This window comes from Epinephelus fuscoguttatus, linkage group LG19, assembly GCF_011397635.1.
Source record: "Epinephelus fuscoguttatus linkage group LG19, E.fuscoguttatus.final_Chr_v1".
NCBI lineage: Eukaryota > Metazoa > Chordata > Actinopteri > Perciformes > Serranidae > Epinephelus > Epinephelus fuscoguttatus.
Genome location: NC_064770.1, coordinates 9,465,973 through 9,487,269, shown reverse-complemented (window position 1 = coordinate 9,487,269; position 21,297 = coordinate 9,465,973). Strand labels below are relative to the sequence as shown.

The 21,297-nt window shown below is 40.0% G+C and overlaps 1 protein-coding gene across 1 annotated transcript in view; it reads right to left on the bottom strand.

The window, feature by feature from the left end:
• Positions 1-11,879, bottom strand: part of gsg1l (gsg1-like) — a 56,748-nt gene extending 44,869 nt beyond the window's left edge. The window contains exon 1 of the mRNA XM_049561496.1: positions 11,299-11,879. Within this exon, the coding sequence (XP_049417453.1) occupies positions 11,299-11,635 (337 nt within the window). The 5' untranslated portion in view covers positions 11,636-11,879. The remainder of the gene's footprint in view (positions 1-11,298) is intronic.
• Between the last annotated feature and the right edge of the window lie 9,418 nt (positions 11,880-21,297).

Genomic DNA, 21,297 nt, shown 5'->3' with positions numbered 1-21,297 from the left:
TCTTCACCAGTCGTGCCAGATTGTAGTGATGTAATGAAGTTAGTAAGCCTCACTGAAGTGACCATGACAGCATGATTGTGTTTTTAAATTTAACCTTTAATTGCCCAGGTGGCATAGTCGCTGTCTCTCAGAATGGATGTGGCAGCAGCAGGATGAATTATATCACAGTCAAACTCCTACAGTCAATACATGTAATTACAACAAAGGTTAAGAAGTCGAGTGAAGTCAAAGAATCAGTCTTCTCTACACGTCTGACCCGAGTTGTTTCATCATCCTTTTAAATTCTCAAATCTGAAAGTAGTTTCACAGCAGGCTGCTTGTAGAAGAGGAGAAGTGGGACTCTGAGGAGCAGCACAGGGAGACTGATGGCTAGAAGCAGTAAAGTTGTACGATGTCGATCATTCTGGCCAGGCTTCAATAATACTGGGACACTGAGAGAAGGTGCAGAGACTGAAATAAACCCTGGATGTCTTAGTGCCCGAGGCCAAACATGATTTAGTGCCACTTCCTCCCCAAAACTCACCCACCTTCCCCTAACTCCCTTTGTTTACAGGCAAAGTAATTTTCAGGATAAGTGATTATTGTTTAAGCTAACAGCTGAGATATGTATATGATTTTAAAATGGTAATTGTTAGTGTTCAATGTTAGTAAGACAGTCTGAGCCATAATCATTTAAAAAAGTATATCAATGCAAAACAAAAACCATGAGCTACTGATACTGTTTGCCTTTGGGATAAACATTTTTCTCAGTTTTGGAACTACAGTTCCCATCATGCTTTGAGTGATGTAAAAAGGAAGTCAAATGTTGCCACATGTTGTAAAAATGAAGAAGCTGAGAAAAGTATTTTAGTTAACTCAAAGTTATGGCCAGCTAGTTGTTAAACTGTCTATTGTAAGTTTATTCAACATAAAATGTTTACTTTAAAGCTTCAATTAATAGTCCAGGCTATTATTTGCTCAAATCACTGATATGAACAGGCCTATATTTGGTGCCGGTTGTCTATTTGGGACAGGCCTTTAATTCTTTTCACATAAAACTGTTGCTACGCAAAGATGGTAAAAACAATCAAGTTGTTTATTCACACCAGTATGAATATCACTTCAAATTAGGCTTTAGGCTTAGGCTAGGCCTGTATTTGTCAAAATGTGTAGCCACACCGGGCTAGTAAAAGGGACTGAGCATTTAATTGGGACTAGACTTAATTGGGAGTTGTAAAATGAAAAATTTAGGTTACCAGAACTTTCTAACTTTGCAATGAGTTATGGTTTGCTGAAAACTTAAGTTCTAAGTAAAGAAAAAAATGGTAATCCTAATTTATGCAATTTTATACCTTTTTTTTTTCATTTAATTTTGCACAATTAAAAATCATGCTGGATTAACTGTTTTAATTTCTCTGTTAACATGGATGTACAGAAAATAATCACCTGCACATTTTATACTGAAGAAAACCTCATAAAACATGAGTACGAGGAAAGATTTGAAGTTTAAGAACTCTTTAATCATATGATTTTTAACTAGATTTATAGACTTCCATCCACTATAGCCATTGAAGACACTACAGTCTCTAAAGTGTAAATCAAGTTTTTCTATAAAAACATAATTATTCATTATATTTGGGCCTGTGATTGTTGATATGATGGTTAACACATAAAATACATTTGAAATCTGTGACTTTCCTCATGCTGTGTCTAATTCTGTCAGCCTGACAGGAAACTGCAAATGAAATACTTCAAAGACATGTCAGCTGATGATGCATGCAAAATCATTTGCTGTTTTAAAATACTTCCAATAACACAGTAAGGCCCTTCAAAATGGACCCTGGTAAGAAAGCTAACTGATAAATAATTGCTAGAATGTGTTTTTTAGGCTTGCAGATAAGCTTCCTTCATCAGGAGTCAACAGGAATAATTAACATATGTTAAATATTTAAATGTAGAAAAATCTGGAGCACAAACAGTGGTGATCTAATCTTTGGATGATTTAGTTCATCATGCAACTGGTAAAACTAATATCTACAATGAAACACAGAAGAGGCATCAAATTTGAGGATGAAACATCACAAATAAAGATGGCTGAAGCAGCTTTATCAACCAGTAGTAAAGTTGGCCACAGAGAGAATCAAACCAGGAACCATTTTATTGGTAGGACATCTACAGAGCTCTCAACCCGCCCAGTGTGGCCACTATGTAAGCTGAACTGCACACACTTCTCTGAGGAGAGGTCCCATTAGCCAAACAGCATGCATCTGTGTGAACTTCACATGTGAAAATAAAACCATGTAAGATGTTTCAGACCAGAGTCTATATAAAGCAAATATTTGTTATGTATGCACCTTCCAACCTTTGCTTGCTCACTGATCAGTAAAATGTCAGCCATCTGTTGTATTCTGTCCCATAACACCTTGTGAGGGACACTGTAGCAGAAGAGTGTTTTTGCTCAACAGACAGGGATTAAACCAGACACAAGCATTACTGATGAGCTGCCACAACACCCAATAATTCATACTGTCAGACTGGAAAACGAAAACAGAATTAAAGGAATGAACCCCAGAAAATCCACTGAAAATCTTGAGGTGGAACACCAAAACCATAACTGAATTTCAGAAAATCCGTTTTGCTATTAAAGTACATGAAACTGGTAGAAAACTATGTCGATATGGAAAGTTAAGGAAGTGCATACTGATATACTTTGATTTCTTATTTTACGGTATTTTACGTATTACTAATCACCTAATGTGTATGGACTAATAGAGATAGTTAAGAGTTAACATTTTGAGTTCCACAACAATCTTGTTTTAATGTATTATGTATCTGTATAAATATGTTAGCCAATTAATTGTACTTAAAATGGGCTCCTTTTTCTTAAAATACAAATACACAGCTTTAACCTGAAGGAGTACATTGATTGGAAGGAACAAAACGGCAGTAGCTCAGTCCATAGGGACTTGGGTTGGGGATTGGAGGGTCGCCAGTTCAAGTCCCCGTCCGGACCAAATATGGAGCATGGACTGGTGGCTGGAGAGGTGCCAGTTCACCTCCTGGGCACTGCCGAGGTGCCCTTGAGCAAGGCACCGAACCCTGCAACCGCTCTGGGCTCCTGAGTGAAGGCAGCCCCCTCACTCTGACATCGCTCCACTTTGTGCATGTATAGGTCCTGTTTGTGCACGTGTGTGTCTTTCGGATGACAAAAGAGTGAAAAATTGAATTTCCCCTCAGGGGGATTAATAAAGTATATGTGTGTATATATATATATATATATATATATATATATATATATATATATACTGCATATATATATATATATATATATATATATAAACAGTTACTGGGAACAACCCTTCTCAAGTTTAGGGGAGGCTCCAGGATACCCACAGAACCCATTTTCATTCAGATACCTCAGCTCTGGAGCATTATTTAACCGCCTTCCCGAAGAATTATCCACATGGTTGATACCAATGGATACCTGTTTGCACTAGCTTAAAAAATGAGTGCACCACAGCCTCTTAAAGACAGTAATATCAACCTCCAATTATTCTCCAAGGTAACAAATATATGTGCAAGAGGGTCAAAGTTAAGGGCATAATGTTATCATACAGTAGTATGTCCTGATTGTGTGCTTCCTGACATTTGACAACAACAAAACTATATCCAAACATCCTTTACAAAGACCACCATCTTTTTCCTTTCGTTGATTCAATTAAACAAAATTATCTAATGTAAATTTGATGCAAACTGAACTCAGCATTAAACATGGAGATGATGATAATACATTGGATTTGTATAGCGCTTTTCAGGATACTCAAAGATGCTTAAACTGATGCTTAGTGCTGCATGAACTATGTCTGTAAACTTTTTTTTTTGCTGATAATGTCACAAATTTTGCTTCTATCATTATATAAAGTGCTGATCAGACAGGTGAGAAAAAAAGCCTCAGAAACAAAGGTGAATGGTAAAATTACAGTATGTACCAACTGTCAGATGTACGCATCCATCAAATCACACCTGCTTCAACTTTGAACTTCTGCAGTCGTGTTCACACTGTTTTATACAATGCAGAATTACTTTTAACATTTCAGATGCTTTCACTTTCAGTTCGACCTCCAAAAGAAGTGATTTAGATGGTTTATTTACAGCCTGTAATGTGCGTGTTCTCAGATCTCAGATACTACCTTGGTGAGTACAATGTTGTCATCACTGTTAGAACACAATGGAAAAACCTCTGAAAAAAGAGCAGGCATTGTGATGGACTTTGAGGCACCAGTATTTCTTCTGCAGGCTGTGAATTCAACATTTAAACTCTTGATTGTGTTTCTTCTTTCTGTCCCCCAGTTCTGTATTCTGACTTGTACCTTTGTGACATCTCATAATGTACTTAATGCCTGCCTAGAGTTAAATTAACAGTCTGGTGTTATTTCATATTCTGAGTTATGATGTTTATGAATTACTCAGGCTGAACATGTTTGGAAGTTAATGAATGTTAATCAGTGATTGCTGGTGGCTCAAAGTGTCTATTGTCTCCTCAGGATGTGCTGCCTGTCATCCTCACAGCACGCATTAGAGGCGGGTTTTAAATGAGTTTATTTGTTTGGTCCTATCAAGACAAACAGTAACAGAGGGATGAAGGGGAGAGAAGAATGACACATGAATGAGAGGGAGAGGTGTCACACTGTGAAATGTTAATTAACATAACTCTCTGCTCAGTGATATATGTTGTGACGCCCCTCCCACTGTCTTGGAGGCTGTCCTGGCTGACCTCATCAGGCAGTTGGTTGACACAGGAGGTTCGCTGGTGTAATTAAGCTCACATGAGACTTCCAGGCTATAAAACCTGCCCTATGTGTGAACTCTCTCTCTCTCTCTCTCTTGTCATAACAGATATCCACCCTGCTCACTGCCTTTTGGGCACTTTCAACACATCCACAGCACACCTGACACACATCCACGTATGGCTTTCATTGCTGACATTGGTACACACTCATTATTTCTCCTGCATGGTATGACACAGCTCAACTCGACTCAGCAGGAACGGTTCCTTTTTGGGTTTTCATTGGCAGTAGTTGTGAATAGTACCTGGTGCTTCTTTTTGTCCCAATGTGGCTGAGGCTCCAAGCAAGATGAGCCGATGGTGGAGTTAGAACACTGCAGACCACTAACTGGTCAGAGAAAGTCGTCACTAGAATCACCACCTGCGTGACATGGGGCATCTTGCACAAACCCACCATTCTTAAATAGCCAAGCTACCATCAATATTTTTATTCACTCAAACTAGATTTTTAAAAATAGTAGCCAGCAAACCTACTCCATACTACATCATGGTTGGTTGACAAACTGCATACATTCCTCTGTTTGGCAGATGAAAGCATCCACAGAGAAAACACAATTTGTTGGTGTCACACTGAAGATGATGTCACAGCAGTTCCATGCTGTGGCGCTATGACAATTAGCTACAAATCCTGCCTACACTGATGGGGTACTGGCTACAGCTGAAAACAAAATTGAGAAAAGCATCTGGTACAAAAAGTGCGTCAAGTAGAATCAAGTTGAGTCAAACCGCAGTGTTTCCCACACATTCATTTACTTGTGGTGGTGCGCCACAATATCAACATATTGATTTTCCATTTTTGGAGCTGCATAACTCACTCTCTCTGTCTGTCTTTCTTTCTTTCTCTTTCTGTCTCACACACACAAAGGTTGCATTCGATAGTCACTCAGAGTGCCAGAGGCATCTGGCATTTACAGGCCCCCTTTCCTTGAACCTTACAGCCAAAATGCTGTCATACTCTAACTTTTAAATCAGTGGGATTTTATCCGTCTGGGGTTGCACAGGCTAATCTGTTGTGGGATATTTATGGTGGCGTAGTGATTGCATACTGTAGTATTTCACCAGAGGTAGTATGAAATTACAACGTACTATTGAATAGTAAATGGTCCACTGCCTTTTTATTTTAAAAGGTTATCTGCATTAATTAATGAATTTGAAAGCACCTCAGTCTCCTGTCTGTATGAGAATAACAAATTGACGGGGAGGCATGCTCCACTGTTCTGTTTACGTTATGTATTTACGCCATTCACACAGAGGCACACATCTCAATTTTGGGAAGAGATGCAATTACCAATCTTAGGGGGTGGAAAAGTAATATAATAAGTAGTGTAAAGAATTACTGTTGGCAGGGAGTAATAAGTAAAGTCATGTTATTACTTTTGAAAAGAGTAACAAGTAATGAGTAATCTATTACATTTTTAGAGTAACAAGCCCAACACTGCTGGGCATTAAGTTATTACCGTTACCACAGAGTTGTTTAAGTTGTTATACGCTACAGTGTGTGCTGGTCAGCCAACCTTTTTATTTAATGTTACTGCTGATTGCTTCTCTACTCCCTTAACGTTCATCTCAGGGTGACAGCACAAAAAGTATTCACAATACACTTCACCTTCACCCCACAAATGTAACTATTTAGACATTAAACTGACTAAAATGACTTTTGTGAAAATGAATTACAAGTTATGTCTAGTGTCCATGCCATAGATCGTCCATACATTACTTTCCCCACTCCTAATATAGTATACCATTTGGTTATTCAGAGCACCACACTCTCAGAACAGCAGTGCACATTCTCGGAACCCATCGGCTGTATTCGGCGTCTGACTTCTGGCAGACAGCGATACAGCCTCTGGGGGCAGAACCCCGATTTTTTGGCATTCCGGTTTGATTTGGGCGGAGGAGGTGAATTTACGTTTCCAACTTCCGTTTATATTTAAGTAAATATGCTGAACCATTGCGATGGATTCAGAGTTTGCACTGACGCCAATTATGTTCGCCTTGTTAGTTCACTGCACGGACCATTTAACCTGGCAACAACTGCAGCCGACTCAAACGTGATTGGTCAATATCACGCGGACTACAAACAGCCTACAACCGGGAGTCAAGATCTCCGGGGTTTGCCTACAGACTCTACATTCACTGAAAGCAGAGTCTGTATATAGAGACTAAGCAGTGCTTAATCTGAGCACAGATAGAGCAGCCCAGTGCCAAGTGCAGTGAAAAGTTAAACATAACCATTTTTTAATTCATGTAGAAATAGTGCACAATATTTCTTAGAACAACAGAGCTCTCATTTTTAGTGTACAGTGACTAAGTGAATATACAAACGCACCCATCAACGACCTATCTGCCGTCTTCTCAAACTACTGGATGCATTCCCATGGAAACCATACAGAATCAACAGAAAGTTGCTGCTCTCCTGTAAGCTACCGCCACATGTAGAATCTAATTCTGTGGGGAACAGTGCACACAGTTTTTAAACTAAGCATAGTCCAATTTTTATAACAGGCTCGACATTATTTCGCTTTTCAAATTGCTCAAACTGGAAACAAATCCACAGACCTCTGCTGCATTTAATGAATTTCATCACCATAACCTTGATAGAAAACAAATGTTTTGCTGGTGTAACATCCAGGGTGCATGTAGAGGTTAGCAGTCATGAGCTGGGAGTACTGCTGAGCTGTATCATTCAAATATATATGTAAATAAAGTATGTATTTTAGCTTCACCACAGTCCAGACAGCCATCCTCATATATTTTGAAGTTGTTCCAAAAGTAGGCAAACAGCTGAATAAAACATTGAGTGAAGCAGGAAATCCACCACATTTTGTCCTGATGGGCTTCCTGTAGAGTTCCTAGAGAAGCATTAGCAGGGAGAGAGAGAGACTTAGAGTCGGACTCCTGTTCTGTAATTCTAACAAACCTGTTGCATTCAGAGGTAAATGTTGCTTAAAGGTCTTGAACTCCAACACAGTTGCTCTCAGTCATTCTGGCTGATTAGACTTCATCTCAGATTCGAGCTGGACAGGGCTGTGATGATGATCATGGCTGCGCTCTATTTGGCCCGAGAAAAATATGGTGCAGGTGGAATATGAGGCAGTGGGTATTTTGTTATATTTTTGCCATGTCATGCCTTTATTTGAAGCGTGCACAGTCGAGAGGTGACAAGAAATGAAAGGACAAAGAGAAAATGGAAATAACCTGCAACAAAAGTCCCGAACACAAATGGTCAGTGCACTGAATGCCCCATGCTGCTGGGGTCTTTAAAGTAACCAGTGACCTGCTGAAGCACTCTGCAGGTTTCAATCCAAAATCCACAAAAACACACAATGACCTCTTAAAATTTTACTAACCTCTTTGCAGAAATATAAGGGCAATGACTATTTCTTTTGCAAAACACCACTGACATAAATTATTAAACAAGACTAACAGTCTATCAGCCTGTTGCGATGTTACAGCCACAATATGTATGATCACACACCACAAACTGCTAAGTTGGCTGCTCCTACAGATTGTTTACACAGGATGCTTTTCAGATACATTTTTCAGTCAACCATCCTACACACATCTTACAGTATACTGATTTTGACTGTGTTTTTTGGATCATCCTCTTAATGTTTTTTTCTGTTTTCAGAAACCTGGATCTGCTGCTTGGAGTACTCCCATAGAAACCAGAGGGCTGTACCACTAAGCACCTAACAGAGCCAAGCTTTCTTTGCCTAAGCCAGCTTGACAAACCCATCTCAAATCTCAATCAGAGATAAAGGGTACCAAGAAAAGGTTATCAACTGTCTCTGTTAACCCAGGCTTTCTGCTTCAGGCTCTGTGCTCATTCTCACAAAATGAGTTAAATGACACATTCAGCATGTCATATGACTCTTAAAATGACTGATGCAAGCTGCCTGCTTCAGCCTTTGAAGAATATTAAAAAAAGTATTAAAGTAAAAAGCAACACTGTTGCTTCAATTAAGGCAAGAAAGGAAAATTAGTAACCATGTGAAATCACAAGTTAATATTCATTTTACCACTCAGTTTATTTCCAACGTGACAGCTATAACTCTTAAATGTCAAACCTGATGCAACAGATTTAAACATTACAGTCATAAAAGTAGAATGACATTCAGTCTCTACGGTTATACTCAGGATACGCATTTCCACATACTGACGCTGTTCCATTATGAAGGACATGTTAGTCTTTGGGCAAATCAAAGTCAAAAGAACTTTACTGATTTAATATTGTCTGCTATAAATACTAACAGACTAATAAATTATGTGATTGGGTCCCAGGCCAAAAAGGCAAGTTGGACAAAGTGCATTTATAACATGTTCCCTTAGCTAAGAATCTGTATCGCTTAGAAATTGACACTGATTACAAAGTGTGGCCACTCAAAGTAGCTGTAAATTTCACTCAGTTCAAGCCAAAACTCAGAACATTAACTGGTCATAACCAGGTTAGGTCTGCAGCATCAGTTACCATAGCAATCTACCCTGATTAAAAGAGAGCCACCTTTGAGGGGATGGAAAACTCTGGCTTCAGACTCAACATATACCTCACTAACCTACTAATCTATCTTGGTTGTACAGCCCTCTGGATACTGTGTCATATAAACAGCTGATCCTGGTTTCTGATCATCCTTTGTTGGTGCCGAACATCGTGGCAGAGATGGTGAAAAATCAAGACACAGCTGAACACAGTGATCAGAAACCTGGATACTGTTATGATCATGCTTACAGGGGGACTTTTCATTTTCCATGTAAATGGCATATCGCAAATACGATTAAAAACCAAACAAACAAAAACCTGGATAAATCTGAGGAAACACCTCAAAACACAGCAGCACTGAAGGAACTCTGAAACATCACTGAAGATGCTACTCTGCTGCTTCTGCTGCACAGCTGGTGTAGACAAGGTGTCAGAGCCCTGCTAGTAATGGAACACACCAGCCAACTCATTGTAAAACACTGGGCAAAAGCATCTGCCAAATTAATGTGATGTAATGGATCTAAAAGGTTTGTCTTGAGGCTAGACCTAGAGGTCACTGAGTTAACAAAAACCAACATACATTATAACGCATGCACCTACAAGCTTCTGCAATTATGTAACTGCAGCCGCTGTAGCTCTTTGTTGATGACTGGCTCGTTCTCTACCACCACCAGATAGCCATCAAATCCAAGAACAATATGCCAAAATCTCCTCATTGCCCTGTGTTGTTTCTTTAAGGGGTTTGGTTCATCCTCTCAGGAGCAGGATGTGGTAAAATGTACAGATAATCAAGATCTGCACGCATGTTTACAGTTTAAAACATCAGCATTTGCCCTCAAGATCCTAAACTGGTCAGAGCCCACGCAGATTGTTATACCCTTTATCTCTGTCTGTCTCACTAAGCTGTTTATTTACTCTCACACACTGCCAAAACACGTCTTAACACACACAAACACACACACATACACACATTCTGGTTGCAGAACAGAGGCAACAGATCCCGTTTGTTGTTTAGCAGTAGATGACTGTTCAGCTTTGTTCTCTAAGATGGACAGAATAGCAGAAACACTTACTACAGTCTAAGGGACCAGCACAAACAGCCAGAGCACAAAAGAGGGATTAATCTGCCGCTGAAAATAGTCTCTAACAAATACACTATTTCCTCCTGGGGTTGTTTTTTGGATAACAACTACAGTGAGCAGCTGTTTAGGGATATTCGCCTAATCTTTCTTTCTTCAATAACAACAAATGGGCTTGGAATTGAGAGTCATAGATAGGAAGTCAGACAGTATTTACAAGACTGACACAGACTTGCATATTATTGTTGTCTTACTATAATTTAACACAGAACAGCTGCAAATTCTAATATTTGAAAAACTGGAACCAGAAAATCTTTGCTGTTTTTGCTTAAAAAATAACCTTATCACCCTCTCTTTTCGGATTTAATAAGAAGTCAGCAGTTTCTATCCCTGAGAGTATTATTTTCATTTTCAAAGATCCACATCGACCAATTTGCGATCTACTCCAACCACAGTCTCGGCTCAGTTCAGTGCAGTGAAGTACACACAGTTTTCAGTGCACCTTAAACGCATCAGAGCAACCTTCATAAACCCTTTGAAGATGCTGACCAATCACGCTAAAAAAAATAAACAAAAAAACAAGACACAAATAAACAATAATTTGGTTTTAACGCAAAATGAAAATATGTCGATTTTACGCACATAGATTTGTGCGTAAAAAAAGACATCACTGACCTGTTAGCTTGATTTATAAACTTCTGGGGACAAACCGACAACTGCCAACACAGGATACTGAATGTTTACAGTTGATGACTGAACACACTCCTATTACATAGCTGGTACTAAATTACAGTTTTATAAGTTCTGGTCTCTAAGAAGACTTGGAACAACTTGTTGTGATTTGTGCTGTCTTTAATTTGGGTCCTAAACTCGTTAGATATTTAAGGTAAGGATCCCTGGACTGATGTGCCCACCTGCTTCGTGGATGTTCTCCTCGCAGGAGTACCAGATGCCAGTGTGGAAGCGGCGGAAGAGGAAGCGGTCGTCCCCGGTCTCCCAGCTGTAGTGTACCTTGTTCTGGTCCGTCTCGTTCACGCCGTAGTCGATGCAATTGTGGCGCCGCTGCTTGCTGCAGTTGGGCTTGGGGACGCGCTGGGTGCCCTCGCACCAGTACGTGGTGATAAAGGCGGTGGTGGAGAAGAACAGGGCCACCAGGTTCAGACCCACCGACAGCAACGCGCGACATTTCCGCGTCGTCTTCATGATCTCAGTGCGAGCGGCCGCGTCCCCGCAGGCGGCGAGAAAGTTCATCCAAGAAGCAAGAGGCAGTTGGCGGTCAGAGGAGCGGGTGAGACATGGCGCGGCGAAGACGCACAGAGAATTTACGCGCGTCTCTGCCTCTTTTCTCCTCTTTGTGTTAGTTTGTCCTCAGAGCGGAGAGAAGTGACAGGTGGTCCGGACTCTCCGGGAGAAACCGTAGACTATAAATCTTCCATCTGCCTTAGCATCACATCCTATACCTCCCAGCATCACCGTCAGTAGACTGTTCACTGTCAGAGAGCAGGACGCTCACTGAGGAAACGTGATCTTGAGAGCGAAGTCTCTCTCCCTCTCTCTCCCGGCTCCTCGTGCGTCATCACCGTGACCGGACTGTTCTGATAAAGAAAAAAAAACTAGGAGGCAAGCGAAGGCTGCTACAACTATTTGTCATGATCGTTGTCGTTTTTTATAGTAAATACTAACAGATTCCCACCCGAGTTCCCACAAATGTCGCTTTTAGAATGACTAGTTTCTTCAGATAAACAGAATATTGAGTTTAATATTACACGACAAGGAGAAGCAGCAAAGGTTCTCTTACGAGAAGCTGAAACCAATGCTTGTGTATTGACCTTAACTAACAAACCGCACAGTGACAGATATTTAAAGGTTCAATGTCGGATTTTTAAAAGGTGACATTTGTTAAAATGTTCCACAGTGTTTATCTTGAGATTAAATAATCTGGTGTCACAACTCTGTGGCTCCCCCACTATCACACTTTTTAGTGACCCTATAATTCACTGAGAAGAACAGGCTGTTTAACCACTTAGTTTCTGGAAAACAGCTGCAGAGCATCTGCACCAAAATAAATTACAAGCTTAATATGTACAACTGCAGGTGGTGTGGCATAGAAAGTCAGAAACCTTTATCAGTGTTTTACCAACACTTTCAAAACCTGGCAACCCAAAAGTTGTTGGTCTTAACTTGTTTATATATATATACATATATATATATATATATATATATATATATATATATATATATATACAGTACAGGCCAAAAGTTTGGACACACCTTCTCATTCAATGCGTTTTCTTTATTTTCATGACTATTTACATTGTAGATTCTCACTGAAGGCATCAAAACTATGAATGAACACATGTGGAGTTATGTACTTAACACAAAAGGTGAAATAACTGAAAACATGTTTTATATTCTAGTTTCTTCAAAATAGCCACCCTTTGCTCTGATTACTGCTTTGCACACTCTTGGCATTCTCTCCATGAGCTTCAAGAGGTAGTCACCTGAAATGGTTTCCACTTCACAGGTGTGCCTTATCAGGGTTAATTAGTGGAATTTCTTGCTTTATCAATGGGGTTGGGACCATCAGTTGTGTTGTGCAGAAGTCAGGTTAATACACAGCCGACAGCCCTATTGGACAACTGTTAAAATTCATATTATGGCAAGAACCAATCAGCTAACTAAAGAAAAACGAGTGGCCATCATTACTTTAAGAAATGAAGGTCAGTCAGTCCGGAAAATTGCAAAAACTTTAAATGTGTCCCCAAGTGGAGTCGCAAAAACCATCAAGCGCTACAACGAAACTGGCACACATGAGGACCGACCCAGGAAAGGAAGACCAAGAGTCACCTCTGCTGCTGAGGATAAGTTCATCCGAGTCAGCAGCCTCAGAAATGGCAAGTTAACAGCAGCTCAGATCAGAGACCAGATGAATGCCACACAGAGTTCTAGCAGCAGACCCATCTCTAGAACAACTGTTAAGAGGAGACTGCGCGAATCAGGCCTTCATGGTCAAATAGCTGCTAGGAAACCACTGCTAAGGAGAGGCAACAAGCAGAAGAGATTTGTTTGGGCCAAGAAACACAAGGAATGGACATTAGACCAGTGGAAATCTGTGCTTTGGTCTGATGAGTCCAAATTTGAGACCTTTGGTTCCAACCGCCGTGTCTTTGTGAGACGCAGAAAAGGTGAACGGATGGATTCCACATGCCTGGTTCCCACTGTGAAGCATGGAGGAGGAGGTGTGATGGTGTGGGGGTGTTTTGCTGGTGACACTGTTGGGGATTTATTCAAAATTGAAGGCACACTGAACCAGCATGGCTACCACAGAATCCTGCAGCGACATGCCATCCCATCCGGTTTGCGTTTAGTTGGACGATCATTTATTTTTCAACAGGACAATGACCCCAAACACACCTCCAGGCTGTGTAAGGGCTATTTGACCAAGAAGGAGAGTGATGGAGTGCTGCGGCAGATGACCTGGCCTCCACAGTCACCGGACCTGAACCCAATCGAGATGGTTTGGGGTGAGCTGGACCGCAGAGTGAAGGCAAAGGGGCCAACAAGTGCTAAACACCTCTGGGAACTCCTTCAAGACTGTTGGAAAACCATTTCAGGAGACTACCTCTTGAAGCTCATGGAGAGAATGCCAAGAGTGTGCAAAGCAGTAATCAGAGCAAAGGGTGGCTATTTTGAAGAAACTAGAATATAAAACATGTTTTCAGTTATTTCACCTTTTTTTGTTAAGTACATAACTCCACATGTGTTAATTCATAGTTTTGATGCCTTCAGTGAGAATCTACAATGTAAATAGTCATGAAAATAAAGAAAACGCATTGAATGAGAAGGTGTGTCCAAACTTTTGGCCTGTACTGTATATATATATATATATATATATATATATATATATATATGTATGTACATATATATATATATATATATATATATATATATATATATATATGTATGTATGTATTTGGCCATTTGGCTCATTCCCAGGGTGTCATTTAACGGCAGGTTGGTCAGTGGCCATTGACGTCTGATTCTGACACAGGGCACCCTCCAATGGAAACCTATCCACGGCAATGACGTTAACAGTGAGAAAGTCAAAGTACAGCATGCAGACAGGAGGGAGGGATGGTGGATGGATCAAACAAACAAACAATTTTTACCTGGGAGAATGCTGTTCATGTCCTTTACCTGTGAAACTGACATTTTATTTACAATTTTCTTTAGTTAATATCACATGACATACAGTACCTCACATACTTCTTAATATCTTTTGGTGACAAACTCAATTATTGTGACCCAAACCATGATCATTTTTTTTAAATCAAGCCAAGTAGTTTTGTTGCCTAAAATTGAAGGTAGTTTTTGGTGAAGAAACCCACGTTTCCTGTGAATGCAGAAGTTTATTTTGAAAAGACACAATCATGTAACAAGCATAAATTGATACTGTCACGTCTCGGGCTGGACCCAAATGCAGCAGGCGGACAAGGTCAGGTAAGTTTACAATGTTTATTGAGTCAAAGGGGGGTATTAGCTGGCAGGCGGTGACGGCGGAGTACGGGGCAGAGGGGGTCCGGTGTGGCATGGCTGGCGGCAGGAGATTCTCGACAGAAACAATTATTAGTTCAAGCGGGAAAAAACAAAAGCAGGCAGAAGCTAAGCTGGTCACAAAACAGCAAACTAGGAGCTAGACGTATTACCGTAAACGGCAACGATCCAGCGGAGACTGATTGTTGCTGCGGGATACTTGAAGGTGAGGATGATGGCTTGATAGCAGACCGGTGTGTTGATTACTGCTGGGCGGCCAGTGTGTTGATTGAGAGAAGAGAGGGGAGGGAGAGAACAGGTAGAGAGACAAGAACAAAAACACACCAGCCATACACCCACTCACTCAGAGGCTGTTTACACGTTGCCGGTTATTTTCATAAACGGACATTTCACCGTCTCCGTTTTCAAAAAGATCTTCGTTTACACTTACCCGTGTATATATATATACACAAGAGCATGCCAAACCTGTAGGTGGCAGTGTAACGAGAAGCTCAAGCCTTCCATGTATCCATTGTCACCATAGCAACACTTTTGACACAGGCGCAAGTTCCAGCGCATACTTTGACGTTGGCTGCCTATAACTCTGTTTATCTCCGTTTACCTCAGTTTACATGCAAACGCGCAACCGGAGTTTTCCAAAATCTCCACTCTGGCCGGAGTTTTTAGAAAGACTCGTTTTCAGAGGAGAAATCTCCGTTTGCGAAGGGCACAAACGAAGGAAGATGTCTCCGTTTATCAAAATCACCATGTACATGTAAACGGCCTCTCAAATGACTGAAAAAAAAACAAAAGCACACACACACACACACACACACACATACACACACACACACACACACACACACACAGCATCATGGAGGACGGGTCGTGACAGATTCACCCTTCTTAGGCATCCAAAACTGATGCTAGAGGGGTACCTAAAGAGTCATAGTTTTAAGTGTAGGGCCACTGGCCAAGCTGCTATTTGATGAGTTGGGAGTGGTGGTTTAAGTTATACTGTATAATCAGAGGTGGAAGAAGTTTTCAGCTTTGTGAAAATGCATTTTCATGCCAAGCTTTTTTTAAGACTTTGTTTAGCATAAGAAGAAGTAGAATTTTCTCAGCCCATAAAGGAACACTCACAGGAAACTGTGATCTTTAAATCACTAAAGCTGTCAGACAAATGCAGTGGAGTAAAAAGTACAATACTGCTGAGATGCAGTGGAGTAGAAGTGTAAGGTTGCAGAGAACAGAATTACATTTAAAGTACTTTGAATACATACAATACTTGAATAAATGTACTTAGTTACATTCCTGGCTGTGATATATATCGCAGTCTCCACTGGACTCTAACAAGGCTTTATACTGTATGTCTTGTTTTATGAATGTTTAATACACATCAATCAAATGACAACAAATCCCTCACAGAACGAGGATGAAATATATTTCTAGTTATTAGGGAAACCCCAGTCCACCATGACAGACTTATAGATCTTTTCTAATGGAACACACCTCTCTGTTATTTGTTTTTCCAGGTGTGACGTGCTGGAAGAACATGTAGAAACCAGCCCGTCCCTTTTATCGATCCACCAGCAGAGAGCTCACATCTCCAGGCATGAAAATCACCAGCGACAAGGCCGAGCCGCCCACCGCACCAATCCATCACCTCTCATTTTATGGTTCCCACCTCCAGATCAATACAGCTGCCTGTGTGTGTGTGTGTGTGTGTGTGTGTGTGTGTGTGTGTGTGTGTGTGTGTGTGATGTATGGCAGCTCAGTCTGATTCAGAGTGACAAAGCACTTCAGAAGAGTCAATAAACAGAGCAGAAAATGGTGTGTTGATAAATGTGTGATTATGCTGTTGGATTTATCTGCAGTCAAACTCTGAACAGTTCAAATATTTTCACTTAAATGTATAATGACTGCCGTCCACCTCAGCTGGTAGTGACCCCAGTTTAATCATTGTGAGTCCAGATTGTGACTTCCTGTGAAAGAAGTTTATATATTTTGGTTTCAGTGCACATCTTATCCTCTGGATCACAATGTTTAGGAACAAAACAGCAGGGACCAGGGTGGAAATACATCCAAGTCTGATATGTTATATTTCAATGAATATATTTGAATATCATCCATAAACCAAATCTATTGTTAGATTTACCAATGTCAGTTTAAAGCCATGGTGGAAATCTGGTCTTACTCTCCCCTCTGTCATCTCCTGTCTGCCCATCAGGATGTTTTAGAGTGGAGAAAACTACAACAGAACAAAGGATGAGGAAACACCAGCAGAGGGAGTCATTTAGGGTAACTTTAAGAAGAGACTGTGATTGTAGTTATACGTTAAAGCTAAATTCCCCCACAAAAAATTGCAGATTTTTCTTCTTACCTTTAGTGCTATTCATCATTCTAGATTGTTTTGGTGTGAGTTGCCCAATGTTCGAGACATCGGCCATATAGATGTCTTCTTTCCAATATAATGGAACCAGATGGCACTCAGCTTGTGGTGCTTAAAGTGCCAAAAATACATTGAAAAACTCAACAGCCATGTCTCTTTCCAGAAATCATTGCCCGGTTACTCAAGATAATCCAATCTTTTTTATTCCCAGGTTGGCAAATATCGACACTTTGTCACAGCTGTCGGCATCTCATAGTGCTGCACGGGGCACCCTGTAATGTGGCCAATGCATTCAGTGGACCTACACATCAAAATATAATTGAAAGGTACCTTCCTGCATCAGTTTTGGAGGTTCAGGGATGGCGTGTCATTTAGAGCATGTGGTTAGGCTTAAAAAATCACCACGGTTTTGCTTATAATAAATACAGTTGTTACTGACGTCATGTAACGTCCCATGATATACATCAAGTGACATACGTCACTGCCGTAGCATGCTACACATACTAACACACTACACTGTTATTACTGTAACTCAATTGACATTTGGTTTCACACAGGAAACAAACAGTGATCTCCCAGGTTAAAGTCCACACTTTGTTTGACCTGTCCACATTCACTCCAACACACCCTATATGGCCTTCCCCGCTCTTTATACTACAACAGTTGCCGGTGGTGTTACAAACTGCCGCTGGCTGGTGCGTTTCATAATGGCTCAAAAACTGCACTCTGTGCGCCAGTGTCTGATGTGGATGTCCACTGACAGAGAGCCAGGAATTAATGAGTTGGGAGTAGGAAGAGGCTGATGTGATGCACAGCTGAAACTCATAGTGAACATTGTGAAACAGTCACAGTTAGGTTTAGGCAACAAAACTACTCAGGTTTTTAAAAAAAAACAGATCATGTTTAGGGTTAAAATAAATATATCTGTTAAATAACGTCACAATTGACGTCAGTGTGCAAGGACTGTATGTAAATTGCATAATGTAACATCAAAACAGCATTGACTTTTAGTCTTAAACGGGACACACACTTTGATTTCCTGTATGAAAGTCTGATTTTGTTTGACCCATTCACCTCCCTTCCCTCCCACCCTAGATTGACTTTCTCAGTCTTTATACTACAGTACGTCAGTTGTTCTCAGCGTCAAGTCTTGCTGCAGATGCGTTGAGTTGGTTGAAAGCCCGGTGTGTTTGTTGGTTGGTGTTAACAGCACATGCTAAGGGGCGTGACAAAGCATCAGTATTTGACGCCCTGGGAATGAGAATGGGCTGGATGATCCACAGACCTTGTTGTTAACAGTTTTGTGTAGTTTTGTTTTCTTTCTACCAAACTACACCAACCAGCCGAGCAGCAAAAGGAAGCATGAAATATATTTTTTGGTGCTTTGAGCAACACAAGCTGAGTGCCATCTAGTTCAATTACATTGGAGATAAGGCAGACATCTCTATATCTCCAACGCTCTGCAACTCACACCAAAACAATCTAGACTGATAAATAGCACTACAGGTAAGAGGAAAACTATATATTTTTGATTTGGGGGTGAACTATCCATTTAAAGAGATAAATACCTCACTCTAGTCTTCTTCTGTTTTGAACACAGACCACCATCTTTCCTTAACCTCAACCATAAGCATCTGAGCATAACACTAAAGAAATATAATCATGCTTTAGGTTACATGAGTGTATGTTGCATGTAAAATAAAAGATCTATGTTACCACACTTTGTACAACCAGATATGTTCATTAACAAATCCAACTTCAACTTTCCTCATCATATTGATAAAAATGTACATTTTTGCTGTTGCAAATTAGCTGCACAAACATAATTTCTAGAAGACAGGATTGTTACGTACGTAACACCCTCCCTGGTCCTACAGTGTATCATTGTTTGACTTTTGCAGTAGTTTGTGTCAGTTAACAGTTTTCTGGCTGATTGGTTCCAATATTTTCATTTCCATCCGACCCAGAATGCAGAAACAATCATCTGAAACCTTGACACGTTAATTTAATGACAAGAAATCCAAAAAGGACACTCCTAAAGATTAAAGACTTCCATTTCCAAATATATATAATACCTTGCATCTAAAACCATCTAGTGGACATGGATAACTGTCACTCTCAATAAAAGACATTACATTATTACGCTGCCAAATATCCTGACCAAACCTCTCAAATGAATTCATTTTAGGTCATCAGTCTTTCCAATTAGAACATTTACCACACTTACCAAAAAAAAAAATAAAATCTGTATAATGTTTTTAACAAACAGTGAGCATAAAAAATATTTTAGTTGGTTTCTACTTCTGTGTCAGCACATAATGTATTAGCTCCTGAAATAGAGCTGTGAATCACTTTGTCTGTGTGATGGTTAAATCCCCTTTCTGGATTGAAAACACACAGAAAGACACACACACACCTGCACACACACACACCACACACACACACGCACATATATTTTGCTGTGCTGTTGGATAGATGCCCCTGACAAGATTTCCCATTGGATATATGGGACCATCTGTGGGTTCGCCCCGGCTTTGTTTGCCGTCTGAATTAAATCCCGGCACCAGCCAGTAGATCACGACGTCCGAGTTAACACAGCTCACTGCAGCAGCAGCCGGTAACACAATACACCCCAGGCAACAACAGCAACTACACACCACTGCTACACACCGCTGCTAACTTATCTTCGAGTGCGTACTCAGGGCGAACAAACTCTGAGCAGCTTTTACTACAGGCTTTGTTTTGTGCCAAATCATCTGCTGAGGGCAGGATTTACTTTGTCCAGGTCTTTTTGTATTTTGTTTTTTTCCTGTTTGCAGAGTTTCTGCAGGCTTCAGGTAACATTTATGAAAAAGGCAAATTTTCAGCCTGACAAAGTCATTAATATTACAGGCTGAAATATGTTTGTTGCAGCTGTTTCCCTTCACATTTCAGAGTAAGATTTTAACAAAAAAACCACCATGTTCACTGTTGTTTTGAAAGATGACTCAGAAAAGTTTGCTACTTGATCAGTAAGGTCAGACAATGGCTCTGATGTCAAATGTGTTTACAAAACCCTAGATAAGTTTTTATATTTTCCATTATCTGTCAGTGGCAACTGCGTAGTCAAGGTTAAGGAAGGTTAAGCAGTTATGGCACATAAACTTTGATTGGTCTTAATTTTATCAATAAAAAAATAATTATTAATAACTTTTCTCCACAAAAAAAGAGACAAAAGCTAAATACAAAGTAACCTTAACTGACAAAATGTATCACAGTTTTCATGAACAAATAAAAACAAAAGAACAATGTAAAAGATGGATGAATGAATGAATGAATTATTGTTTTAATGCAGTCAGCTTGAATGCACCTGTACAGTCACACATTGTGGGTCTTTGTCAAACAATATCGTCACAGTGTTAAAAGTTAAATAGCTCATTTTCCAACATCATTGACAAGTGGTTGATGTATCTATCAGGTTCAAGTGTTCAATATTTAAGGCTGTTTTTTCAGGCTAAATATTCATTGTCAAAATGGTGAATGTGATTTTTAATTTTTTTGCGTTTTATGTATTTGCAGTAAGTTTGTTTTTCACCATCACTTTGTCAGGGGACATAGATGTCAAAATATGACACGCTAGGTAGCTGCCTGCGTCGTTTTTGGATGTTCACAGACGGCTTCTCAATTGACGCTTGTTATATGCATTTTGTCTTTTCAAAATAAATGTACTACCTACCATTTAATTTTTACATTTATTTTCTTAAGTTTAGGCAACAAAAGGATGTGATTAGGCTTAGAAAAAACTTCATTTGGCTTAAAATAAGTACTGTTCTTACTAACATAATGTCATGCCACACATGTTATGTGACATATGTCACTAGTGTAGCATCCTACACATACTAGCACCCTACACTGTTGTTAAAATAACTCCACTGACATTTGGTTTCATAGAGGAAACAAACAGTGGGTTCCCAGATGAAAGTCCACTGTTTGTTTGTCCCATCACCTC